The sequence below is a fragment of the Penaeus chinensis genome, chromosome 33, assembly GCF_019202785.1.
Source record: "Penaeus chinensis breed Huanghai No. 1 chromosome 33, ASM1920278v2, whole genome shotgun sequence".
NCBI classification, from domain to species: domain Eukaryota; kingdom Metazoa; phylum Arthropoda; class Malacostraca; order Decapoda; family Penaeidae; genus Penaeus; species Penaeus chinensis.
Genome location: NC_061851.1, coordinates 8,414,088 through 8,436,587, shown reverse-complemented (window position 1 = coordinate 8,436,587; position 22,500 = coordinate 8,414,088). Strand labels below are relative to the sequence as shown.

The following is a 22,500-nucleotide window of genomic DNA, read 5'->3' as shown; positions in this document are numbered from 1 at the left end:
CACACACACACACACACACACACACACACACACACACACACACACACACACACACACACACACACATATACACATACACATACACATACACATACACATACACAAACACACACAAACACACACAACAAGAGAGAAGGAAAATAAAAGTGAAACAATGAAACAAAAATAAGAGACTAGAAATAAGGAGAAATTAAATGTTATAGAAGACGAAATAATACAGGAAGAATGAAAGGAAGACAGAGCGAGAAAAGGAAAGGAAGCGAATTATAGAAACTCTCGTTGTACACTTTTAGCGAAGGCGATGGCGAACATGGGGGGGGGGGGGGGGAAGGGGAGACGAAAAGAGATAATCGTAAAAGGAGAGGAGAGACGCCAGGTAATTGGAACAACAGGTCGCTAATTATAGCTACAGAGAGAGAGAGAGAGAGAGAGAGAGAGAGAGAGAGAGAGAGAGAGAGAGAGAGAGAGAGAGAGAGAGAGAGAGAGAGAGAGAGAGAGAGAGAGAGAGAGTAGGAGGAGGAGGAGGAGGATGGGGGAGGCAGAGTAAGAGGGGTAGGAAGAAGAAGAGAGGGGGAGAGAAGGAGCGGGGAGGGGGAGGCAGGGGAAAGGGGAGGAAGAGGGAGGAGGCAGGGGGAAGGGGAGGAAGAGGGGGGGAGGAGGAGGAGGAGGAGGAGGAGGAGGAGGAGGAGGAGGAGGAGGAGGAGGAGGAGGAAGTGGAGGAGGAGTAGAAGTGGAGGAGGAGTAGAAGTGAAAAGGGAGGAGTAGGATTGGAGGAGGAGTAGTGGAGGTGAAGAAGGAGGAGTAGGAGTGGAAGAGGAGGAGGGGAGGGGGAGGTAGCGGAGGCCGCAGCCGGAACAGCCGCCAACAGGAAGAAGGGAGGAACACAGGGATCCCAAGACGCACGAACCGCACCTGCGAACCCCTTTGAGACCCCGTGAGCCGCCTGGGCAGAGGCACTGCCGTCCAGGTACCTTTTCATCTGTCATTCTACCCTCTTAATTTGCGAAATTAAAGTGAAACGTTGATATATATAGTACAGTATATGGACAAACGGGAGTAAATGAACACAAAACAAAAAATGGAGGAAAAGAAGCTAAAAAATATCAGTCAATCAAAGCACAAAAGCTGCCGGAGGAAAGGCCAATAAAACACCCCTGGTAACAAAGCGTTAATACCGCCGCCAGCAGGAGAGTCCAGCGAGGTCTTTACCAACACGCCCGGCGCCCTTTCAGCGCCTTCGGCTCTCATTCACTGCCGGAGCGCCGAGACCTTCGGCCAATACACCCCTACCCCTTGGCCCGGCGCTCTAATCTCCCAGGAAAGCCGTTAGGGGCGTCCGCTCCCTTCGCTCCGCACTGAAAAATCACTCTTACGGGACTCGCCGCTCCCGACCCCGCGCAGCTCAACCTACACATGACCAGTTCGGAAATGAGCTTTTAAGGTCGTCGATCCCGGCCCGGGAGGTCGGGAAAAGCAACCTTGGCGACAACACACCCCAACTCCCTCTCTCCTGGCCCGTACCCCTTCAACTACCCCTTCCCTTCCCCGTCCCCTCCCCCACCCGCCCTCCATCCTCATAAGTCTTGGCACACAACTCGGCTTCAGTTTCAAGATCGGTCGACACTCCTGTTTGTCTTGGAGGTAAATTGAGCCTTATGCCACCCGATACCCGAGGGGCCCCCACACTTTTGGCGCACACCTGAGGCTTGGCGCCACGGATGCGGGCACCGATGCCAAAGGGGACGTCCGGCGCCCAGCGGGCCTCCGGACCGCCTTCGCCGTGGCTCGGGGCAAGGGCGGCGCGATTCGTCTCCGGGCATATCCTCCGACAAAATAATTTAAGGCAATACTAACCGAGTTAGTGATAATACGAATGAAAATAGGAAAACAAATAATAACCACAACATAAACAACAACGAATATAATGTCAATAACGATAATAACATACTAAACACAGGAACAAATTACTTTCGCAAATTGCTGCGCGCGGTCAGATTTGTGACATAAATATGACAAATCTATTTATCGTTAAAGAAATAACAGATTTATACGCAACATTGAGGTAATCTATTACCTTTTCTGCAAACCGGTTAAATACGATGTAGATTTTGCGTTCACCAACCAACTAACAAAAATATGTAAATCAAAACGGACAAGAAGGAAGCAACGAGAGGTGGGAAACGAACAATAATAATAACGAAGGCGAAAGCCATAAGAGCAACACAAAATCAGCGAATCGAAGTGGCGAGAAAGCACCCACGTGAGAGCCCGCGTACATCAGCCAATGGCTAAAAACACTTGATCTAGACTTCAGGCAGAAAAAAGACACATTAGTAAAAGATTTGTGTGGAGGAAAGGGGGGGGGTCTGAGACTCTCCCGGAGTGGGGGTGAGGGAAGGTGGGGATGGGGGTGGGGGAGAGGGAGAGGGGGAAGCTTCAAAATAATCTCCAGTCTGGACACACACACACGGGAAGGGGAGGGGAGGGGGGAAGGGGGAGGGAGGAGCAGGACTAGGGGGTTGGCACGGTGGCGCTACTGCCCCGCACAATAACAAAACAAAACAGATCTATTGTCACTTTTATTTTCTTTAACAAAATATATAATAATTTTTCTATTCAAACTCAACTATATTTTCTTAACCATTTTTTTCGTATTGAAGTTACAGCCTGCACTCACAAATACCAGAATATATAAATACAATAGGTAAAAAGCGACAAGTAAAACATCATACACTTAAAACACCATGCATACAATCAAAACTAAAAGACAAAACACACGAAATTTCAGGTGAGGTTTTCTGTCTCTTCAAACTGTGTACTCTGCATCTTCCCTCTGATAATCGTCTGTGTTTTAACCGCATATATGTATATATACGCCCACTTGTAGAATGAACTGCCTACATATGTAGGTATACGCATGTACATATATACATGCTTATCTATACTCATATACCCACAGACAGATATATTATGCTCACATACCCACAGACAGATATATTATACTCACATACCCACAGACAGATATATTATACTCACATACCCACAGATACATTATATTCACATACCCACAGACAGATATATATGTATCTACCCTATGCATAAACAATTCGCAAATACAATACAAATGAGTAAACCAAGTGGGCACCGACCCAAGGACCTCCTCCCCCTCCCCCCCCCCCCCCATGCATCCAGCGAACCACACCTGAAGACGTGCGGCCAAGAAGCTTCCTTACACAAAAGGTTGCGCGCGCGTGTTTGTTTGTGTGTGTGTGAGTGTGTTTGTGTGTGGTTGTGATTGAGATTTTGAATGTGGGAGAGAGAGAAAGAGAGAAAGAGAGAAAGAGAGAAAGAGAGAAAGAGAGAAAGAGAGAAAGAGAGAAAGAGAGAAAGAGAGAAAGAGAGAAAGAGAGAAAGAAAGAAAGAGAGAAAGAGAGAAAGAAAGAGAGAGGGAGAGGGAGAGAGAGAGAGAGAGAGAGAGAGAGAGAGAGAGAGAGAGAGAGAGAGAGAGAGAGAGAGAGAGAGAGAGAGAGAGAGAGAGAGAGAGAGAAAGAATGATAACGTGAGTGAGTGAAACTGTGTATCAATGAAGGAAGGAAGGTGGAAGGGGAAAACAGAGAATAAATGAGGGAGAAAAGAAGTGGGCGCGAAGGTGAGGGGGTGAGCGAGAGAGAGGATGGATGAAAGGACTGAAAGAGGGGAGTAGAGAAGGGGGAGACGAGGGGAGTAGAGAAGCAAGAGGGGAGACGGGGACTGAACGGGCGATGGGGGAGGGGGGGGGGAGCCTACTACCTGCGCCAAGGTCATTTCGAACATTTGTAAGATGAGCGAGAAGGGGGAGTAGTGAAGGGGGGAAAAGAGGAAAAACGAAAGAGAGGCAGAAGAAGCAGACTCCACCAAAAATTCAGTTTGGGCCCAAAACAGCAAGAGGCAAGCACAGAATTAAAACAAAAAACATGAGGAACAGAGAAGAAAAGTGAGTGAATGAGTGCTTGAGAAACCGCTGAAGACTGATAATCCCCGTTGAGCGATAAGGGATGACAATCAAGCATCACCTGATCACCCAAAGTCACGGTCCCTACGCACAGCCCCTCCTCAGGGCGACAGAAGGCAAACGCACGCACCGGGCCACTTCGGCGATCAAAGTCTTCGGGAGCCTTGTAGATGCAGAAAAGCAGAGGCCCCGAGGCAAAGGCAAAAGAGTGACAGAAGCAAGGGCTGTGCGCTAGGCTACCATGAATCACGGGCTTCGGGTCAGCTAAGGGTGACGGCGGGTGCCAGCGCAGTGCCCGGCGTGAGTCACAAGTCCTAACTCAGGCGGGTGACAGAGCCTGCCAGCGCCTTGCCAAGTGTGAGTCACGATGCTCAACAGAAGCACGACGTCGCGGCTGGCACGGGCCATAGGGGAGGGGGGAGGGGGTGGGGACTCCTTCCCTCGTGCCCATGGAGGGGGGAGGGGGGGGCAGAGATGGTAGTAGAATATGGATAAGCAGAATGAGGAAAAAGGTGCAGCTGAGAAAGGGAGAGAGATTAATGAATATAAGAGAAATGAAGGTGGACAGAACAGAGTGAGAAAGAGTGCGGGGGAGAGGAAAAGAAGAGGAGATAACCAGCAAGGAGGAGGACATAAGAAAAGGGAAACAAAAATAAAATTCAGAAACATACTTTAGAAAACCAAGAAAAAAAAACTATAGCAGTGAACTTACGGACAAGGAAGGTGAGCGTGCGAAGGAGACCAGGACAACCGGTCAGAAAAGGTCAGAAAAGGTCAGAGGGACGGGAGGGGGAGAGGGGCAAGCCGTAAGTACCGTCAGGGAAGAAAGCCAGAACTCAGCCAGCCTACCGCCTACTCTCCCACTTCCTCCCTCGGTCCACTTACAACCTTCCCATAAATAAATAAAGTCCACGGACGACTCTCCCTGCCGACCAGGCCACGCAGGAACAGCAGGGAGGAAGGGAGAGAAGGAGGGAGTGAGGGAGTAAGGGAGTAAGGGAGTGAGGGAGAGGAGGGAGTCAGAGTAGAAGAGAGGTAAATGGGTAAATAAATAGGGAAGGAGAGAGGTAAACAAATAGGTAAGGAGGGAGGAGAGTAAACAGGTAAGTAAAGAGAAAGGTAAGGAAGGAAGGTAGGAGAAAGAAAGAAAGAGAGAGAGAGAGAGAGAGAGAGAGAGAGAGAGAGAGAGAGAGAGAGAGAGAGAGAGAGAGAGAGAGAGAGAGAGAGAGAGAGAGAAGAGAGAGAGAGAGAGAGAGAGAGAGAGAAAAAGAGGGGGGGGAGGTAAACAGGTAGGTGAGGAGGGAGGGAGGGAGGGTGGAAAAGTATGTATAGATGGTAGGTAGGGGATAGGTAGTTGGGCAGTATTTGTCAAAATGGGTAGGTGGTGCAGTGGTTAGGTAAGTAGGTAAGTAAGTAGGTAGGCAAGGAGGGTAGATAGGTAGGCAAGGAGGGTAGATAGGTAGGTAAATAGGAGGACAGGTACGTACGCACGCAGGTAGGCAGGAAGGATGCACCGGCAAGACTAATATAAATCTAATAAATAAATAGATGTATAACCTTGTGCGTGCGCCCGTGCGTGCGTTCGGGGATGGCGTGAGGGGGGAAAGAGGCCCAAGAAGGATGTAAAAAAGCGAGGGCGCGGGCGTGCAAGCGGGCGGGAGGCCAAGCCAGTCTCAGGGTGGCCAGAGTCGCTGGAGGAACAACTGTCTATGGCCCTCGAAATTAACACCAACATATTCTGTGCTGTCCGGTGACCCGTCCACAACAAAAACTTTATACCAATATAATCGACAGTAAACGAAGTCATTACATATCAAATTAGAAAATATGAAATTTGCTTAAGTACTACAATATGTGTGGCGGGTGATGTGTGATGTGTCATGGGTGTATGTGAGCGTGTGCGTGTGCGTGTGCGTGTGCGTGTGTGTGCGCTTTAATCGCCACGTAAGCCGAAGGAGTACTCACGGAGCCTAGGGTCAAACCAGGACGTGGACTTGTCGTCGTGGTTGATGAAGTAGACCTCTCCCTCGGGGGTGACGGCCTGTTCCCAGCTCTCGGGCAGCGGCCCAAGGTTCCCGTTGACCAGCGTCCCCACGTTCGGTGGCGGGGCCCCCTGAGGGGCGGGGGCCGCGGGCTGAGGTGGCTGGGGTGGAGCGCCCCCGGCTGCCTGCGACACGGCCACATGGGCGGGCTGGGAGACAGGGGCGTGCTGCTGGGCCTGCTGCTGTTGCCGCTGCCTCTGCTTCATCAGGGTTTTGCGCGGGTCCTCCCATGTCGTGGACTGTGTGATGTGGCTGTGGAGAGAGAGACACGCAGGTCAGACGTGCGATTTCGCAATTAAGATTCATATTTATCATCACAAGATGGCAGCCAACAATGTAAACCCAACCGTCACATCGACATTCCCATCAATGCAACAATCCACTTTTTAAAATACTACGCTTTAACAATAGATATATTCAAGCCTCCCCCATGCGACTTTAACATGCAAGAAGCCCTCAAGCACACTGCTAACAGCTGTTGAACAAAGGGCACAAAATCAGTCAAGTATATCAACTGCTGGGACTTTCACCTCGTCACTCGTCTGACTCGGCTTCAGGTCGCGACTCATAACAGTACAAGCACCTCAGGTCATCCCCTCCTTCTCCCTCCACCCCTTTCCCTCCTTCCCCCCTCCTTCTCCCTCTCTCCATCCTCCTCTTCTCCTTCTCCTTCTCCCCCCACCCGCAGGTGAGCTCACGAGATTTCCCTTGTGGTATATTTAATGACCTTGTCTACAAAAGCCGTGACCTGACCTAAGCGGTGACCTTTCGATCCCTCCCTTCCTCCTTCCTTCGCTCGGAACCTTGAAGCAGGTGAGCAGAGAGAAGGAGGGGGAGGGGGTCAGGGGGAGGCACTTAAATTATTGTAATATGAAAAATATAAAGAAAGTCATCTTATATTGCATAACAAGGAGTGTTCGTGCATGACTTCTTGTACCTTTACTTGCACATGCTTCTTACACACTGTATTGCATTTTATATGTATGTATATGTACTGTACATATATGTGCACACACAGATACACATACACACACATATCCATACACCCAGCAGGCAAGCATATGTGATGAAATAGTATAAACTGCGATCAATCAAATTATTCATCCCTCCTAAATACAACACAGTTAACATCATACAGAAGGAACAGAAAGTGGGAAAAAATGGCCTAAATCCGCCAAAAGAGAAAAGGGGAACACCACCCCCGGCTCGCCGCACCTACTTGACCTGAATTGACCTGACCCCAACAAAATCCTAAGCAGTATGGCAACAATCCATGCCCGTCGCCCCACTCATACCCCCCTTCCCGTCTCTCTGAAAGCTACCCCAACCCACCTCTGCCCCGTACCCCTGCTCGTGCCCCGATCCCACCTTGCCTCGCCTCACCTGCCTGGGAGCAGTCCCTCATTAAGCCAGGCTTGTCCGCGGTGTGCACTGTCACCCACAATCTCACCCTATATGACCTCACTTGACCTTCTCTATGATATGCAGATACATACCACATATAGACATTTGTGAAAGAGAGAAGAGGGAAGAGAAAGAACGAGGAAAGAGGGAGGATAAGAAGGCAGGGAGTGGGGATGGGAGAGAGATAGAGGAAGAAAGGGAGGGAGAGAGACAGATAGATAGATAGATAGATAGATATATAGATAGATAGATAGATAGAGAGAGAGAGAGAGAGAGAGAGAGAGAGAGAGAGAGAGAGAGAGAGAGAGAGAGAGAGAGAGAGAGAGAGAGAGAGAGAGAGAGAGAGAGAGAAGAGAGAGAGAGAAGAGAGAGAGAGAGAGAGAGAGAGAGAGAGAGAGAGAGAGAGAGAGAGAGAGAGAGAGAGAGAGAGAGAGAGAGAGAGAGAGAGAGAGAGAGAGAGAGGTAAGAGAGAGAGAAAAAGAGAAACACAAAAATAGAGAAAAATGAAAATAAGAGAAAGAAAAAAAATAAAGAAAAGAAAAAGGCAAAGATAATAGATACGATGAGAGTAGAGCTGAGACGAGAATCAAGAAAGAGAGGAAGAGAAGTGAGTGGAACACGAGTCGGAGCGAGCGAGCGAGCGGTAGCGCCTCCAAAATGGTCCCTTGAGTAGGGCACGGCCGACCCACCGCACTTTACGACAGTCTGGGTTTCTCTGGGATATCAAAGGCCCCTCAGCTAACGAGGCAGTACCGCCCTCGCTTGGCCCTGCAGCGTACCTTTGGCTGATACGCAGGATCACCTCAAGGATTTTCCTCGGGCTGAAGTGTGTCATCGAGCGGCCTGTACCTAGCGTATCTGAGGACGCCCTCGTTCTTGCGATAATACGAGGCAAAGGTCAATCGAATGTGCCTTCAAGGAGACACAAGGGCACGGATTGGACGGCCTTATTGACGTCTCGGGCACGTAGGATGTCAAGGGACGAGCATCTCCCTCTCCCTCGCCCTCCCTCCCAGCGTGACCTCATCCTCACTTGCCACAACTGCTGCCTAGACAACACCGCTGTCACAGCCTCTCAAAACAAGATCCTTCGACTTCTCAGAAACATAACAGCAGAGCTCTGGCCGACCAGCACTGCGGCTCGTCTGTCCACTACCTGACTCGCACCTTCATAATACGTGTGCTTCCCCGGGGGACTACAACGGGGACACTATTCGCGGCTTTCGTGGGCTGCGGCTCCGGAGTCTGCAGCTTGGCCGTAGAGCGCTTCTCGAGTGTTTTGTCTCCTGTTTATCGATATCGTTGTCCCTGCTCCACCCACGCAGATAAACTGGTAATGAATCAAACCGAGCGAAGAAAACAAAGCAAGAAACGAACAAGTCTAAAAATAAATGAGAACAGAAGAAGCGTGCCGAGCTGCGAACACAGACTGGCTCTCCGGCGGATGACTTGTCAACGCCGCCGCGGTCAGAATCACGCCTTCGCCGTCACTCCCCTTCAATTGCACGTCTTGCAAGAGATCCCGGCGACATCGCACTTCCTCCCTCCTCACACTCCCCATACTCCCCCACCCTCCCATCCCATTTTCCAGCAGGGCAGCCCATTAACATTCACTCCCTCCCTCTCTCACACCAATATTCAGTCGCGTGTCACGATCACGAACTCGCGCCACACGTGAAACCCGAGTTACAAATCCTAAAATGAGGAACGTTTGCATGATCTTTTAATACCAATAAAAAAAAGTTTTGGGGACAGTGACACGACAGTTTAATAGATAATAAAAGGCTAAGGGAAAGGGCACTAAAATGACGAAGATGGATTTACTGGCCAAAAGGATAAACATTAGATGATTGATTTATGCAAGAAAGATAATAATTGTCGACTCTTTTAAGACCATCATTATTATCTTTATTGTGACCTTAATTATCGTCACTACCATTATCATCACTATACCTACGAATTTTGGTTATCACTAATACTAGTCCAAGTAGTGGCAGTACCAATAGTACACGCAATCAAACATACAAACAAACAACCAATCATTCAAACAAACAACCAAACAAACACATCCCACATCAAAATACAACAGCGCTTGGAGGTGCAAAAGCGCCGCCGCCGCGAGATGAGGCGAAGAAGAAGCGAGGCGGGATTAAGGTCGCTCTCCGGCCGTGCTTCGTCACGTGACACAGCCCTAATCAAGTCGCCGCGCTGTGTCTGGCTCGAGCGGCGAGTCTCGGAGGGGGAGGGCGGCTGCGGCTGCTGGGTGTGTGTGTGTGTGTGTGTGTGTGTGTGTGTGTGTGTGTGTGTGTGTGTGTGTGTGTGTGTGTGTGTGTGTGTGTGTATGTGTATGTATGTATGTGTATGTGTATGTGTATGTGTATGTGTATGTGTATGTGTATGTGTATGTGTATGTGTATGTGTATGTGTATGTGTATGTGTATGTGTACGTGTACGTGTACGTGTACGTGTACGTGTGCGTGTGTGCGCGCGTGCGCGCGCATGTCCGTAAGTCAAGGGGAGAGAGAACAATCATATTTAATTTACAAATATCCTACGCAAGTACCCAAGCACCTAGACACGACCCGCACGCCCAGCGACTTAAAAAAAACCCACTTGACTCCGTCTACAGACTATCCCCCCTCTCTCCCCCCTCCCTTCCCCTCCTTGTGGCTATTTCTGGCACCGCGCTAATTAAACTCACCTACGACGCGTTTGCCCCGTAGAACGAGCACCTAATGTCAAACATAAAAAAAAAAAACATTTCCATTTAAGCCCACCGATTATCAACATCTTGGCCTTATAACCTCATTTCCCACCCACCCACCCTCCCTAAATCACCCCCTCCACCCCCTGCCCCCCCCCCACCCCATCTTAACCCCAACACGCAACATTTAACGTCGAAAAAGGGACTCTCCTACAAACGCCACATCTCCATACGCCCTCCTCGCACCCCAGACACAAACTTGCATTTACAACCGTGGTCTCGCTCACTCTACCCTTCCCCCTCACCCTCTCCCTTCCCCCCTCACTCTCTCCCTTTCCCTCTCACTCCCTTCCCCTCACTCTCTCCTTCCCCTCCCCTCCCCCCTCCCCCCCACCACCCTCACAATAACCCCACCACACCCCATCCTCCTTCAGCTCCTCAATCTTATTCTCCTTGATCTCATTTTCCCTTTATCTCCTCTTCTGTTCGTTTTATTATCACTTGTCCTCCTTTTCTCCCCATTTTCACTATTATTCACTGCATCCCTCTCCACCATGTAATAATCTCTATTTATCCTCGCATTACCATTATCATCACATTTCTTTTTAATCGTCATCATCATCTTATTATTTTTATTATTGTTTTTTATTATTATTATTATTTTTATTATAATTATTTTTTTATCATTATTATTATTATTATTATTATTATTATTATTATTATTATTATTATTATTATTATTATTATTATTATTATTATTCTCCTCCTCCTCCTCCTCCTCCCTATTTACACCATCCCTGCTTTTACCATCGTCTATTCTATATCCCTCTCCCCGCTCGGCACCCCATAATTTACCACTATCTTTACAGACTTGATATTTTGGTCCACCCTTCACCCTTTCACCCTTCCCCCCTCTGCTCTCCCCTGTCACCCTACACTCCGTAACACCCTTACATCCCGCCCTTTATCGAGTCCCGCCTCACACGGGCGTCGCGGCACACCCACGCTCGGCAAGTGAACGCGAAGCCGATGAAAATCAGCTCAGGCGACATCTTCGTCAACTCGAAGACGTCGCATCGAGTAATAAATTCTCCTCCCCTTTTTTCCCCTTTCCACGTGGGAAAGGATAAGGGGAAATATCTCATCGGGAAGGAGTATCTGACACCTTCACAAGTGGGGAGGGAATAAGCGAGGGGAAAGTTTTATAAACAGAAGACCGAATTCACGTGGTCAGTCTGATGTCAAATTTAAATTTAAAAAGAGATGGATTTTCCACACACACACACAAAAAAAAATATATATATATGGATGAATAACTTAAACTTTGCGGACAGTCATGGCGCCAGAGGGTCCACGCCACGGAGATGGGGGAGAAGGACTCATAAAAATCGTAATCCATCAGCTCCTCCACTCTCACTCTTCCCTCTCCCTTTTCCCCCTCCATTCTTAACGTCACCGAGTCTCATCGTCCTTCGTAGTCGTTATCGCCAACGTCATATCAACCGCCAATGCCTTATCAAACCTAATGCTACAGATTTGGGCTGTACTGAAAACTTTTAACACCTGGAGTTGTCGTGCTGACAGGTCGTCTCGTCGCTGAATGGAATCCTCACTGAATGAAACTTGAACAAAATCGGGTGCGTGGTTACAGCGAGCGTCGGGTGCTTTATCCCAAGCCAGTGGATGTTTTCCCTTTATAAAGACGGTTTTCTTGTCTTTCTTTCAGTTGAAATATATATATTTTTTTAGATTTTCTTGCAATGAATAAATTTTATAAATAAAGAAACATGGTATTCCTGTAGTTACACACACACACACATACACACACACACACACACACACACACACACACACACACACACACACACACACACACACACACACACATACACACACATACACACATACACACATACACACATACACACATACACTAACATACACTAACACACACATACACACACATACACACACATACATACACACACATACATACACACACATACACACACAAAAAAAAAAAAAAAAAAAAAAAAAAAAAAAAAGATGTATGTATGTATATGTGTGTGTGTGTGTGTGTGTGTGTGTGTGTGTGTGTGTGTGTGTGTGTGTGTGTGTGTGTGTGTGTGTGTGTGTGTGTGTGTGTGTGCGCGTGCGTGCGTGTGCGTGTGCACAAACAAAAGCGTAAGCGCGGGCGCATGTGAGCAGGTACATCCGTGTATGATAACGCCGTGGAAAGCAAAGCATGGGTTGGTGGGTGGGCGGCTGTCGAGGAGGGAGAGGAGGGGGAAGGAGAGGGAGGAGAGGGAAGGGGAGGGAGGAGAAGGAGGAGAGGGAAGGGGAGGGGGTCGTGTTGCCGGCTAGCGCGGAAAACTCGCCCACCGGAAATGCCTATCCAAGTTCTCCGACACAGAGCCTCCGCGGCCGCCCTCACGCTACCTCTGTTCCCCCAAACGCGGGCGTTGTTACACCACCTTACACTCCAACGCAAGCTCACGAGAGGAGGCGGGCAGGCTCAAAACACGCACGCCACTTAATCACTTAGAACTCATCACTTGCATTCATACAGCACGAGGAAAAGAAGTAAATGGGAGAGAAGAAGAAAGAGGATGATGGTAATGACAAGAAGAGGGACAAGATAAATATGAAGTAGAATAGAGAGAATATGACGATGAGGCAAAAACATATGAGAGCGACAGCGATAAGAAGAAGGGGGGAGACGAAGATAAAGAAGCAGCAACAAACCATGATGGCGAGGTGTGCTGGTGACGCAGATAAGAGAAGATAACGATAAGTCCACGAACAGATACACCGGGAATGACAGACAAGAGACAACAATGACAACGAATCGCCGTAGAGCACAACCTGATCACACAAACGCACAGCAAGACCCACATTCAAAGGGGACACTACAAGCGGATATCCTGGTGACGAAGACAGAAGCGGTGACGAAAACCGAACGGGGAGAGAGGAGCGAGGAGGAGGAGGAAGAAGAAGAGGACGAGGAACACGACGAGTTACTCCAGCATGTCCAGCGCCACTCGTCACAAGAGCTGCGTCGGGACCGTTCGCTCTCGTTCTCTCTTTCTCCTTCTCTTTCTCCTTCTCTTTCTCCCTCCCTCTCCCTCAGTCGGTCGCAGGTTGCATGGTCGGTGAAAACTCGTTCATAGTCTGGTGAACAGGATCGATATATTAATAGTTTCATGTCGCTATGAACGCCCGTTATTGTCCGATCGTTACTGACGATGTTGCTGCTGCAATTGTTGTGCTCGTTGTTGTTGCTGTTGTTGCTGCTGCTGCTGTTGTTGTTGTCCTTGGCGGCCGCGTGGTCGAGTTAAGGAGATTCATTTTCACCATCACCTTAAGAGCGTGTGGTGTTGCATCACCCTATGATTCCCGTTCCGTTTGAGGCGACGCTAGTCCCCCACCCCACACCCCCCACTAACCCCCCCCACACAGAGTTCAGCCACACTTTTATATCGCCTCTTTTATGTCGAACTTCTTTCAAAATATTTCCTGATCTCTTATATTTTCCTACAAAAGACGAAATAATAAGATCATTATCTCTGGAACCTGTAAATAATTACATTTCTGCCCTATTGCCGCTGCGCCACCTCTACCTACTCTTCACCGCCAGCAGGTGTTCCCGACCACACTCTTTCTCCTTGTCCCCGTCAAGGTCCTTCCCCCTCCCCTCCTCCCTCCCCTTCACTCACCCCGCCCCACACCCCAATCATCCACCTCCCTCCCCTCTCTCCCTCCCAGCCGCACAACCAGTCTAATACAACCCTCTCTCCTCCTTCATCCTCCCTTCTCTTCTCTTCTCCTGCCCTTTCTTCTCTTCTCATCTATTTTCCCCTCTTCTTTCCCACTTTCCAGCTTCCCTCATCTCTTCCCTTCTCTCCTCTCCTCTCTTCCCCACTGCCTCTACTCCCCTCTCTCCTCTCCTCTATTCTCTACTCCTTCCTCTGCAACCTCCACTCCCCTGTTTTCTCCCTCCGTCCCCATTCCCCTCGTCTTTCCTACCACCCCTCTCTCCCCATTCCCTGCCCCCCCCCCCCCCCCGCCGACCCTGACACTCTTCCTTGACGTTCGGTTCTGTCGTAACATCACCGCCTCACCTACCTCTTTCTGAGGCCGGGAGGGGGGGGGGGCGGGGATATCTGACAATTTTTCCTCCTTTTCATCGCATTAACTTGACACCTCTCCGCCCCCCCCCCCATCTCTGTTTACCACCCCTCCCTCTACCATCTCATTCCCTTCTGCTAATGTCTACCTTGCCTTTTTTTTCTCTCTCCAAATCTGAGGGCTCGATAATATCTTCTCTTAACCCCCCTCCTTTTCCCCCCTCCTCCCCCTTTCAATTCCACCCCCACCCCCACCTACCCAAGCAAGGAGTTGCATAAGTGTGCTTCCTCAAGCCATCAATTCGGTTTTATCTTGTCATAACACCAACATTTCCTTAATCAAGTGCACTCGGCATCGCCTTGTTTTCACGTCACTTAAACAACCCTTGCGTGGAAAAATGTTTGTGTCACTATGTAAAACAGTCGACACGGAGACACTTGGCAACCACGGTGAATTATCATCTCCTAAGACGTTATTCACACCCGTAAATGACTTGGCATTAATTACCGCGGGGGAAATGCGCCTCGGATAAATCATTAGCTCTACCCACTCATTTAGGTAAGATGAAACATTGTAATCATTGTGCATTTTAGTGAGGGCACATGAGCCACTTTCGTCTATTTGTGCCGGTTAACTAGAGCGGGGGAGATGAATTACCCCTTCATCACTAATTCAATTCAGATCCTTTAATTAATTACGTATTACGTCTTTCTTCTTTTAGATCGTCAGTAAATGTCACATGAATGCTACTGTTCAAAGTAATATGGTTTGGCATATTACTTTAGTACTTTAGACTCTTTTACTACTATTGTTAACCATTTTTCTTTTACCTCGTCTTTTCTGTCATTTCGGGAAATGTAGCCTTTGAAACTTACCTCTTCTTCTGTCATATCTCTGAACTATCAACACGCAAGCACACTCGAACACAGAAATTAACTCTTTATCTCGGCCACAATCTCCTTAACATTGAGTCTTTCTTGCGTCCATTCATGTCGGGACTTTGAGCTCCCCCACACCACTATGTACCCGATACTCTCGTCCAAGCGCCCTCCTCCCCCTCTCAGGCCCCTTCCCTGCCCCCTTCCTTCTTCTCCCTCCCCCCTCTCTCTCCTCTCCCTCTCCCTCCTCCCCTTTCCCTTCACTACTCACTCTCTTTTTCTTCACATTTCTCCCGACCAGCCGATCATCTCCCATGAAAAGGGTGAGGCAACACCCTTATACCTTTCTTTAACGCCCTCCCTTCCTGCATAAGGTTGTGCTCACTCTCTCCCTTCTCCCCTTCCTACACGGGACACTGACACATAAGGATAAAAGATATAAGGACCATAAATTCGTCTCTCATCCATATCCCTTCCCTCCCCCCCCCCCCCCCCTTCACCGCCATTAAAACATGTGGTAACAATATTACACCAACACCACTCCTTGTCCCCTATCTTCTTCTCTTTCAACATATCTTTCCTTCCTCGTCTACACTCCCTATCTATTTCTTCCCCCTCTCCCTCCCTCCTCCCTCCCTCCTCCCTCCTCTCTCTTTCCCTTTCTCTTTTTCCTTCTTTCTCTTGCGTCCACGCACATTTTCCTTCACTCTCGTTTATACTTTGTGCCTCTACTTTTCTATTTCTATTTCCTCTCTTACCTTATTTCCGCTACCTCTCCTACCCTTCGTCCTCTCCCCCTTCCCCCCACCCTTTCTCCCTCCCTCCCCCCTCCCCTCCTCCCCTTATCATAATTGACACATAAGGTAACACACCAGATGCTATTAATGCGTCTGGACTTGGCAGGGACAATGTTCCTTCCCTCACACAGGAAAGGCAAATAAAGTGCGTTGGGTCGAAAATCCCCCACTGACTAATAACTACTTCCACCCTTATGGCCCGCGACCACTTGTCACCTTCCGGAGTCACCTCGCGTCTCATGCAATAACAGAACAAATCACGCATGACCGCTCCGCTACTGAGATGTGTACCGACGGTGTGTCTTTGTGAGTGAGTGAATGAGTGGGTAAGATAGAAAGTGAGTGAGTAACATAGACAAAGAGTGAGTGAGTGAGTGCGTGACTTAGTGTTTGTATATGAGTACATATAAATAGATATATAAATACAGAAATAAGCGAATGAATAAAGAAAAAGTTTGTGCGTGAATGCGAATACGAATACGAATACGAATATGAATATGAACAAGAACATGAATATGGACATAAACATGAACATGAATATGGACATAAACATGAACATGAATAAGAATAAGTACGAGTGTGAGTGCAAGTGTGCGTGTGTGTGTCACCAGACCAGTGTAAACATGAAATCGACCCATGTGCCACGTCAACGGCGATGCTGTCGATTCCATTACAGTAAATGTCAATTCTCTATTAGGCTCATTGACCTGATCATCGTTTTCTCCGTCTTATTTCATAGCCAAGGTTATTCTCTTTCTCTTCCTCCTCTGTCTATGCTGTTATACTTTCTCTTCTTTCTACACTTATTCTCCCTATCTATCACTATTTCATTCCATTCCTCTTCCTATATTCTCATGTCCTCCTCCCGTTTATTGTTCCCCCCTCATTCTCTTTCCTCCCCTTCCTCCCCTTCTACCATTCGCTGTCGTGCAGCTCGCCCTTAATCAACCTATAATTAATTCCTCGTATAATTAATTCCTAATTCCTTCGCCTACCCACCTGTCCACACCTGAGGCAAATCTAGCTCAATTCCCCTAAATGATTCACGAGATCCGTCAAAGATATCAATCTATCTATTTGTCTGTATTTCTCTTCTTTAAATGTATTTTCCTTTCTACTTTTAAGATTGCTCATCCGCTGGTCTATCAAACATAATAATCTTTCTGTCTATCGGTCTGTCAAAGTTATCAATCTGCTTACCAAATGGTCTATCAAAATAATCAACCTATCTATCAGTGCTTCTCTCACTTGTCTCTTCTTCCGTCTACGTTATCCATCTGCATATCATATAGCCTTGTCCATTACTCTATTTCCCTCTTCATTCTCCCTCCTATCCACCTATCCACCGGCCTCTCTATCGATCTTCCCTTATTTCGTGATGTCACTTCATATCTACCTGCCTTATCTACCTATCTACCTGATCTGCCTACCTCTCATCTATCTGGTCGCCTATCGGTCTTTCTGATCACGCCTATCCGTACATTTATATACGCTTATCAACACGTCATACACTTACACGCAGATACACGTATACACACAGGCGTTAACAAAATGCACGGACAGACATACATACATACATACATACATACATACATACATACATACATACATACATACATACATACATACAGATAAACAGACCGACATACTAATACAAAGAGAGAGAGAGAGAGAGAGAGAGAGAGAGAGAGAGAGAGAGAGAGAGAGAGAGAGAGAGAGAGAGAGAGAGAGAGAGAGAGAGAGAGAGAGAGAGAGAAAGAAAGAGAGAGAAAGAGAGAGAAAGAGAGAGAGAAAGAGAGAGAGAGAAAGAGAGAGAGAAAGAGAGAGAGAAAGAGAGAGAGAGAGAGAGAGAGAGAGAGAGAGAGAGAGAGAGAGAGAGAGAGAGAGAGAGAGAGAGAGAGAGAGAGAGAGAGAGAGAGAGAGAGAGAGAGAGAGAGAGAGCAGAGACACGCACACAACGCTCTCCCCTGTTCCCCCCACACGCATCGGATGACATAATTAAAACCTTAAATCTGGACATTAATTAAACCCCTTTACCTACCATTTTTAGGGGGAGGGGGTTAAACGGAGAAGAGGGGGGGAGGGGGGAGGAGATAGGTTACCGGAAGTCCTCCAAATTAATCTCTTCCTCCGGTGTCTATAGAAAGATCATTATGTACACGTATTTAACGCTAATTGTCCGACGTCCAACGCCATTATCCCGACGGGGCTGACGGCTGACGACTAGCGGCTGGCGGCTGATGGCTGACGGTGTCGTGCGTGGGGGGAGTTAGGCCTAATTTATGTCAATAAAGTGTGATTGGTGTGTGTTTGTCGAGGGAGGAGGGGGGGTTGTAGGCGAGGGAGAGGGGGGGGGGGTCTGGGTTGGAAAGGGTTCTTCACCTGCGCGTGGACGGAGGAGGAACAAAAAGGGTGGATAAGGGATTAAAAGAGTGGAAGAAGGGACACAAGTGGAAGAAGAGGGAGACTAAGAGTTGGAGTAAGAGTAATGAATAACTCTTGGAGAGTAGTGAGAAGAGTTATATGTGTGAAAGTAGAAGCGACAAGAGTAACATTAAAAAATGATGAAATGTGATTAGACATTACGATATTATATTATAAAGAAAACACATTAACATTATCAATATTAACGGGATCGAGGAAAAGATAAAAAAGAAGGAAGGGAGAAGAAATAAGGAAAACGAGAAAGGAAGGGCATAATACTTGTAGCAGGAACAGTAATAGAAGGAAATAATAAAACCAGCAGCAGCAACAGGCAAGAAGAGAGCCAAAAGTTGTGAAAACATGTGGGGAAAAAAATGGGGAAGAGGAAAGTGCCACGAAGGAGGAAAAATAGACAAGCGATAGAATAAGAGGACAGAACGTTTCAGTGACATTTCTTATCCGCATCTTACACCCCCCTCCGCCCTCTCTTTCTCACTAACGCACCCTTTACACCCACATACTACAAGTCCCCCAATCAAAAGACACCCAGCACCCTCCGTCATCATTAAAAAAACCGAAATTCTATAAGTGTAAAAATGACAAAGAAAACGACGAACCAAAAGAAAAGTTAAAACGTGACGCTCTTGCCCGCCCCTCTTTAAAGCTAATACTCATAAGCAACAGTGTCCCACAAGATCATGGCGAGGGGGGGGGAGGAGGAGGAGGAGAGGAGGAGGAGGAGGAGGAGGAGGAGGAGGAGGAGGAGGAGGAGGAGGAGGAGGGGGGGGGGGAGGGAGGGAGGGAGGGAGGGAGGGAGGAAGGAAGGAAGGAAGGAAGGAAGGAAGGAAGGAAGGAAGGAGGGAGGGAGGGAGGGAGGGAGGGAGGGAGGGAGGGAGGCGAGGGAGGGGAGGGAGGGGAGGGCAGGGGAGGGAAGGGGAGAGGGGCGGTTAAGTGGTCACGTGACAATTTTTTTCTCCCTCTTTCTATCAATCACGTGACAATTTGCCCAGGAATTTTACTCTTGTCAGGCGACATTATCAATATTATACAAATCTGAACCCGACATTCCCCAAAGATTAAAATCAGCATAAGCGACGATCAAAACTGATACTGGGAGAGGGGAAGAGTGAGAAACGTGCTGATCGCTTTGGACAATAAAAACACACACGCATTCAATAGCTCTTTAATTACGCGATGCCTAATTAATGCCGACGGGGTAATGAATGGCCGATGTACGGAGGGGTGAAGAGTGAAAGAGGGGACAAGGGAGAGGGGAAGGGGATGGGAGGGGAGTGGAGTGGAGGGGGGGCCTACGGAAGGAAGGAAGGAAGGAAGGAAGGAAGGAAGGAAGGAAGGAAGGAAGGAAGGAAGGAAGGAAGGAAGGAAGGGAAGGAGGAAAGGAAGAGAGGGACGGAAGAAAGAGTAAGGAAGGGAGGGAAGGGGGAAGGAGGAAGGGAGAAGAAACCATGTTAGGTGGATAGGAGAAAGGGGAAAGAGGAAAAAGGAGTGGGTAGAGGAAGGCAGAGAGAAAGAGAAGGCTATTCAATAAGGCAAATACGAGAGACCACGCAAGTGGCTCGTTTGTCGCCTTGATTGAACTAAAGATCAAAGCGGCGGCAGTAATTAAAACACACACTGCTGTAAATCAAGTTAAGCGTATCATGAGGGGACGGGGAGGGGAAATTATGTGAGGCAAGGGAGGGGAGACGAAGGGATGGGGAAGGGAAGAAGGGGACGAAGAAGAGGGACAGAAACTGGAGAAAGGGGAAGAGTAGCTGTAGTATGACAAAAGACAGTATAAAACTGAGAATTTTTGGAAAAGTGCGTATGAGGACGAACGAACAAACGCAGCGATAAAAAGGCAACCAGGAAAAATCTAAAAAAAATAATAATGTACAAGCAAAAACGAACATTAACAACTTACAAAAAACAATCAAACCTCCCCAAACCAAATTATAAAACAAACAAGAAAAAAAACCGAACACACCCAACATGACGCGACAAATCTCAAGGCAGAAATATAAATCATCGCGAGAGATATAAATCTGTAAAAGCGAGCGAGAGAGAGAAAAAAAGAAGAAAAAAACAAAACAAAAAAATAAAGAAAAACACGTTGGGAGGGTACCGGAAATGAGGTCAGGTGATCTCAGTCTTCCCTCTCACCTGCTGCCCATATGAGTGCCACCGCGGCTCCCCCTCTTGGCACTCGCCTCTGGCTCCGTCCCCGAGTGACACGGATCGGCGGCATAAACAAAAACAAGAAACCTATACGTGTCTTACTTTCGGAACTGGAGAGGGGGGTAAGGGGAGGGGGTAAGGGGAGGGGGAGGGAAGGGGAATGAAGAGGGAAGAGGAGGAAAGAAAGGAGAAAGAAAATCAAATCTGAGGAGGATGAAAGGGAGAAGGAATATGAAGAGGAGGAGAAAATAAGAAAATAAGAAAATTAAGGAGGTGCAGAAGGAGGAGGAGGAGGAGGAGGAGGAGGAGGAGGAGGAAGAGGAGGAGGAGGAGGAGGAGGAGGAGGAGGAGGAGGAGCCTCCCTAAAACGACGACGACGCCCGTGCCCTCTTGGGTCTTGGTCCCGCCCATGGCACGACGCCCATGATACGCCCTCCTGTCTTGTCGCAACGTCTCGATCTCCTTTTCGGATACTCCATCTACCAATTCATAAATTCATTTTTATGTGCTGCTTATTAACGCCATTACTATTTTTTTTCTCTCTCTCTCTCTCCGTATTTGCCAATGTCAAATTTCTCTCTCCTCTCCTCTCTTCTCGCCTCTTTCTCTTCACCCAGAAATATCCAAACCTCCGCTCATTCTCTACTCCACACCTCCTAGCAAAGAGAAACAAACAAACAAATAAACACGCACAACACCCCCCCCCCCCCCCCGTGCCAGAGCAACACGTGGGTGCCCCGAGCCCGGCCCGCGCGCCCGCCAGGGGAGTCACTTCTCCCTCTCCCTGAGGTAATAGCTGTTCTATCCACCCTTCCCCACCCCCACCATCCCCCTCATCCCCTGCCCCCGACCACGCCCCCGCCCACGCCCCCGCCCACGCACGCCCGGACGTCCGGTGTAGGTGGCGGGCGCGGGAACAACTACCGAAACTACCTGTAATAAACCGTCCGACCAGTCTCCGCATGTTCATATTTCAATCCAATTTGAACTCTTTGGGTAGATAGCAAGTCATCCTCTTCCCCTTCTCCCGTCCCCCTCTTCCTCCTCTTTCCTCTTCCTCTGTTTCCCTTTTCTCCCGTTCTCCCCCTCCTTCTCCTTTCCCCTCTTCCCTATTCCTACGCTTTACCTTCTCACTCCCTCTCCCTTCCTCTATTTCCCTCTTCCTCCCTTCCCCTCCCTCTCACTACAAATTATTTTATTTAATTTCAGTGTGTGTGTGTGTGTGTGTGTGTGTGTGTGTGTGTGTGTGTGTGTGTGTGTGTGTGTGTGTGTGTGTGTGTGTGTGTGTACACGTGCTTGTGTGCTTGCGCGTGACTGCGCGCGTACCTAAACGCGTTTGCTTGCCCGTGTATACGTTGACATTCAAACGATGTAGGTGTTAACAATCGAAACGATAAAGTTGAAGAAAAACAGCGTGCAATAACACGAAGCACCACAACAGTCACAATAACAGTATTATCAGTGTTGGATCTTTTTTACGGCCATTCACCATAACAATGGCAGTCACTCAGTGTATTCTACCTCCCCCCCCCCTCCTTCTCTCCTTCCGATCACTTACCAGTACCTTAATTTCCTTCGTTATCTGTCCGTCTATGCTTCCACATTTTCCTTTGTTTTTCTGTCTACACGTGTATGTCTGTTCTGTCCATATCAGTCTGCTAGTCTGTCTGTCTGACTGTCTGCATGAATCTTTTCCCTTCCCCAGGACTGAAGAATCGGCACAATAACGATAAGAGAAACCCAGAGGAAACGAGGAAGTGAGAGAGAAAGTGAAGGTGCATTCTAAGACAATGGAAGGAGATAGTGAGTGGGAGGGAGGAGGGAGAAGGACGAGGAAGGGGAGAGGAGAAGAAGGACGAGGAAGGGGAGATGAGAAGAAGAACGAGGGAGGAGGAGGAGGACGAGAGAGGAGGAGGAGGACGAGCGAGGAGGAGGAGGACGAGCGAGGAGTAGG

General features: G+C 48.3%; 1 protein-coding gene across 1 annotated transcript in view; it reads right to left on the bottom strand.

The window, feature by feature from the left end:
- LOC125043176 (transcriptional coactivator YAP1-like) overlaps positions 1-22,500 on the bottom strand; it is a 179,574-nt gene that overhangs the window by 31,234 nt on the left and 125,840 nt on the right. The window contains exon 2 of the mRNA XM_047639169.1: positions 5,957-6,285. Coding sequence (XP_047495125.1) covers positions 5,957-6,285 — 329 coding nt within the window. The remainder of the gene's footprint in view (positions 1-5,956; positions 6,286-22,500) is intronic.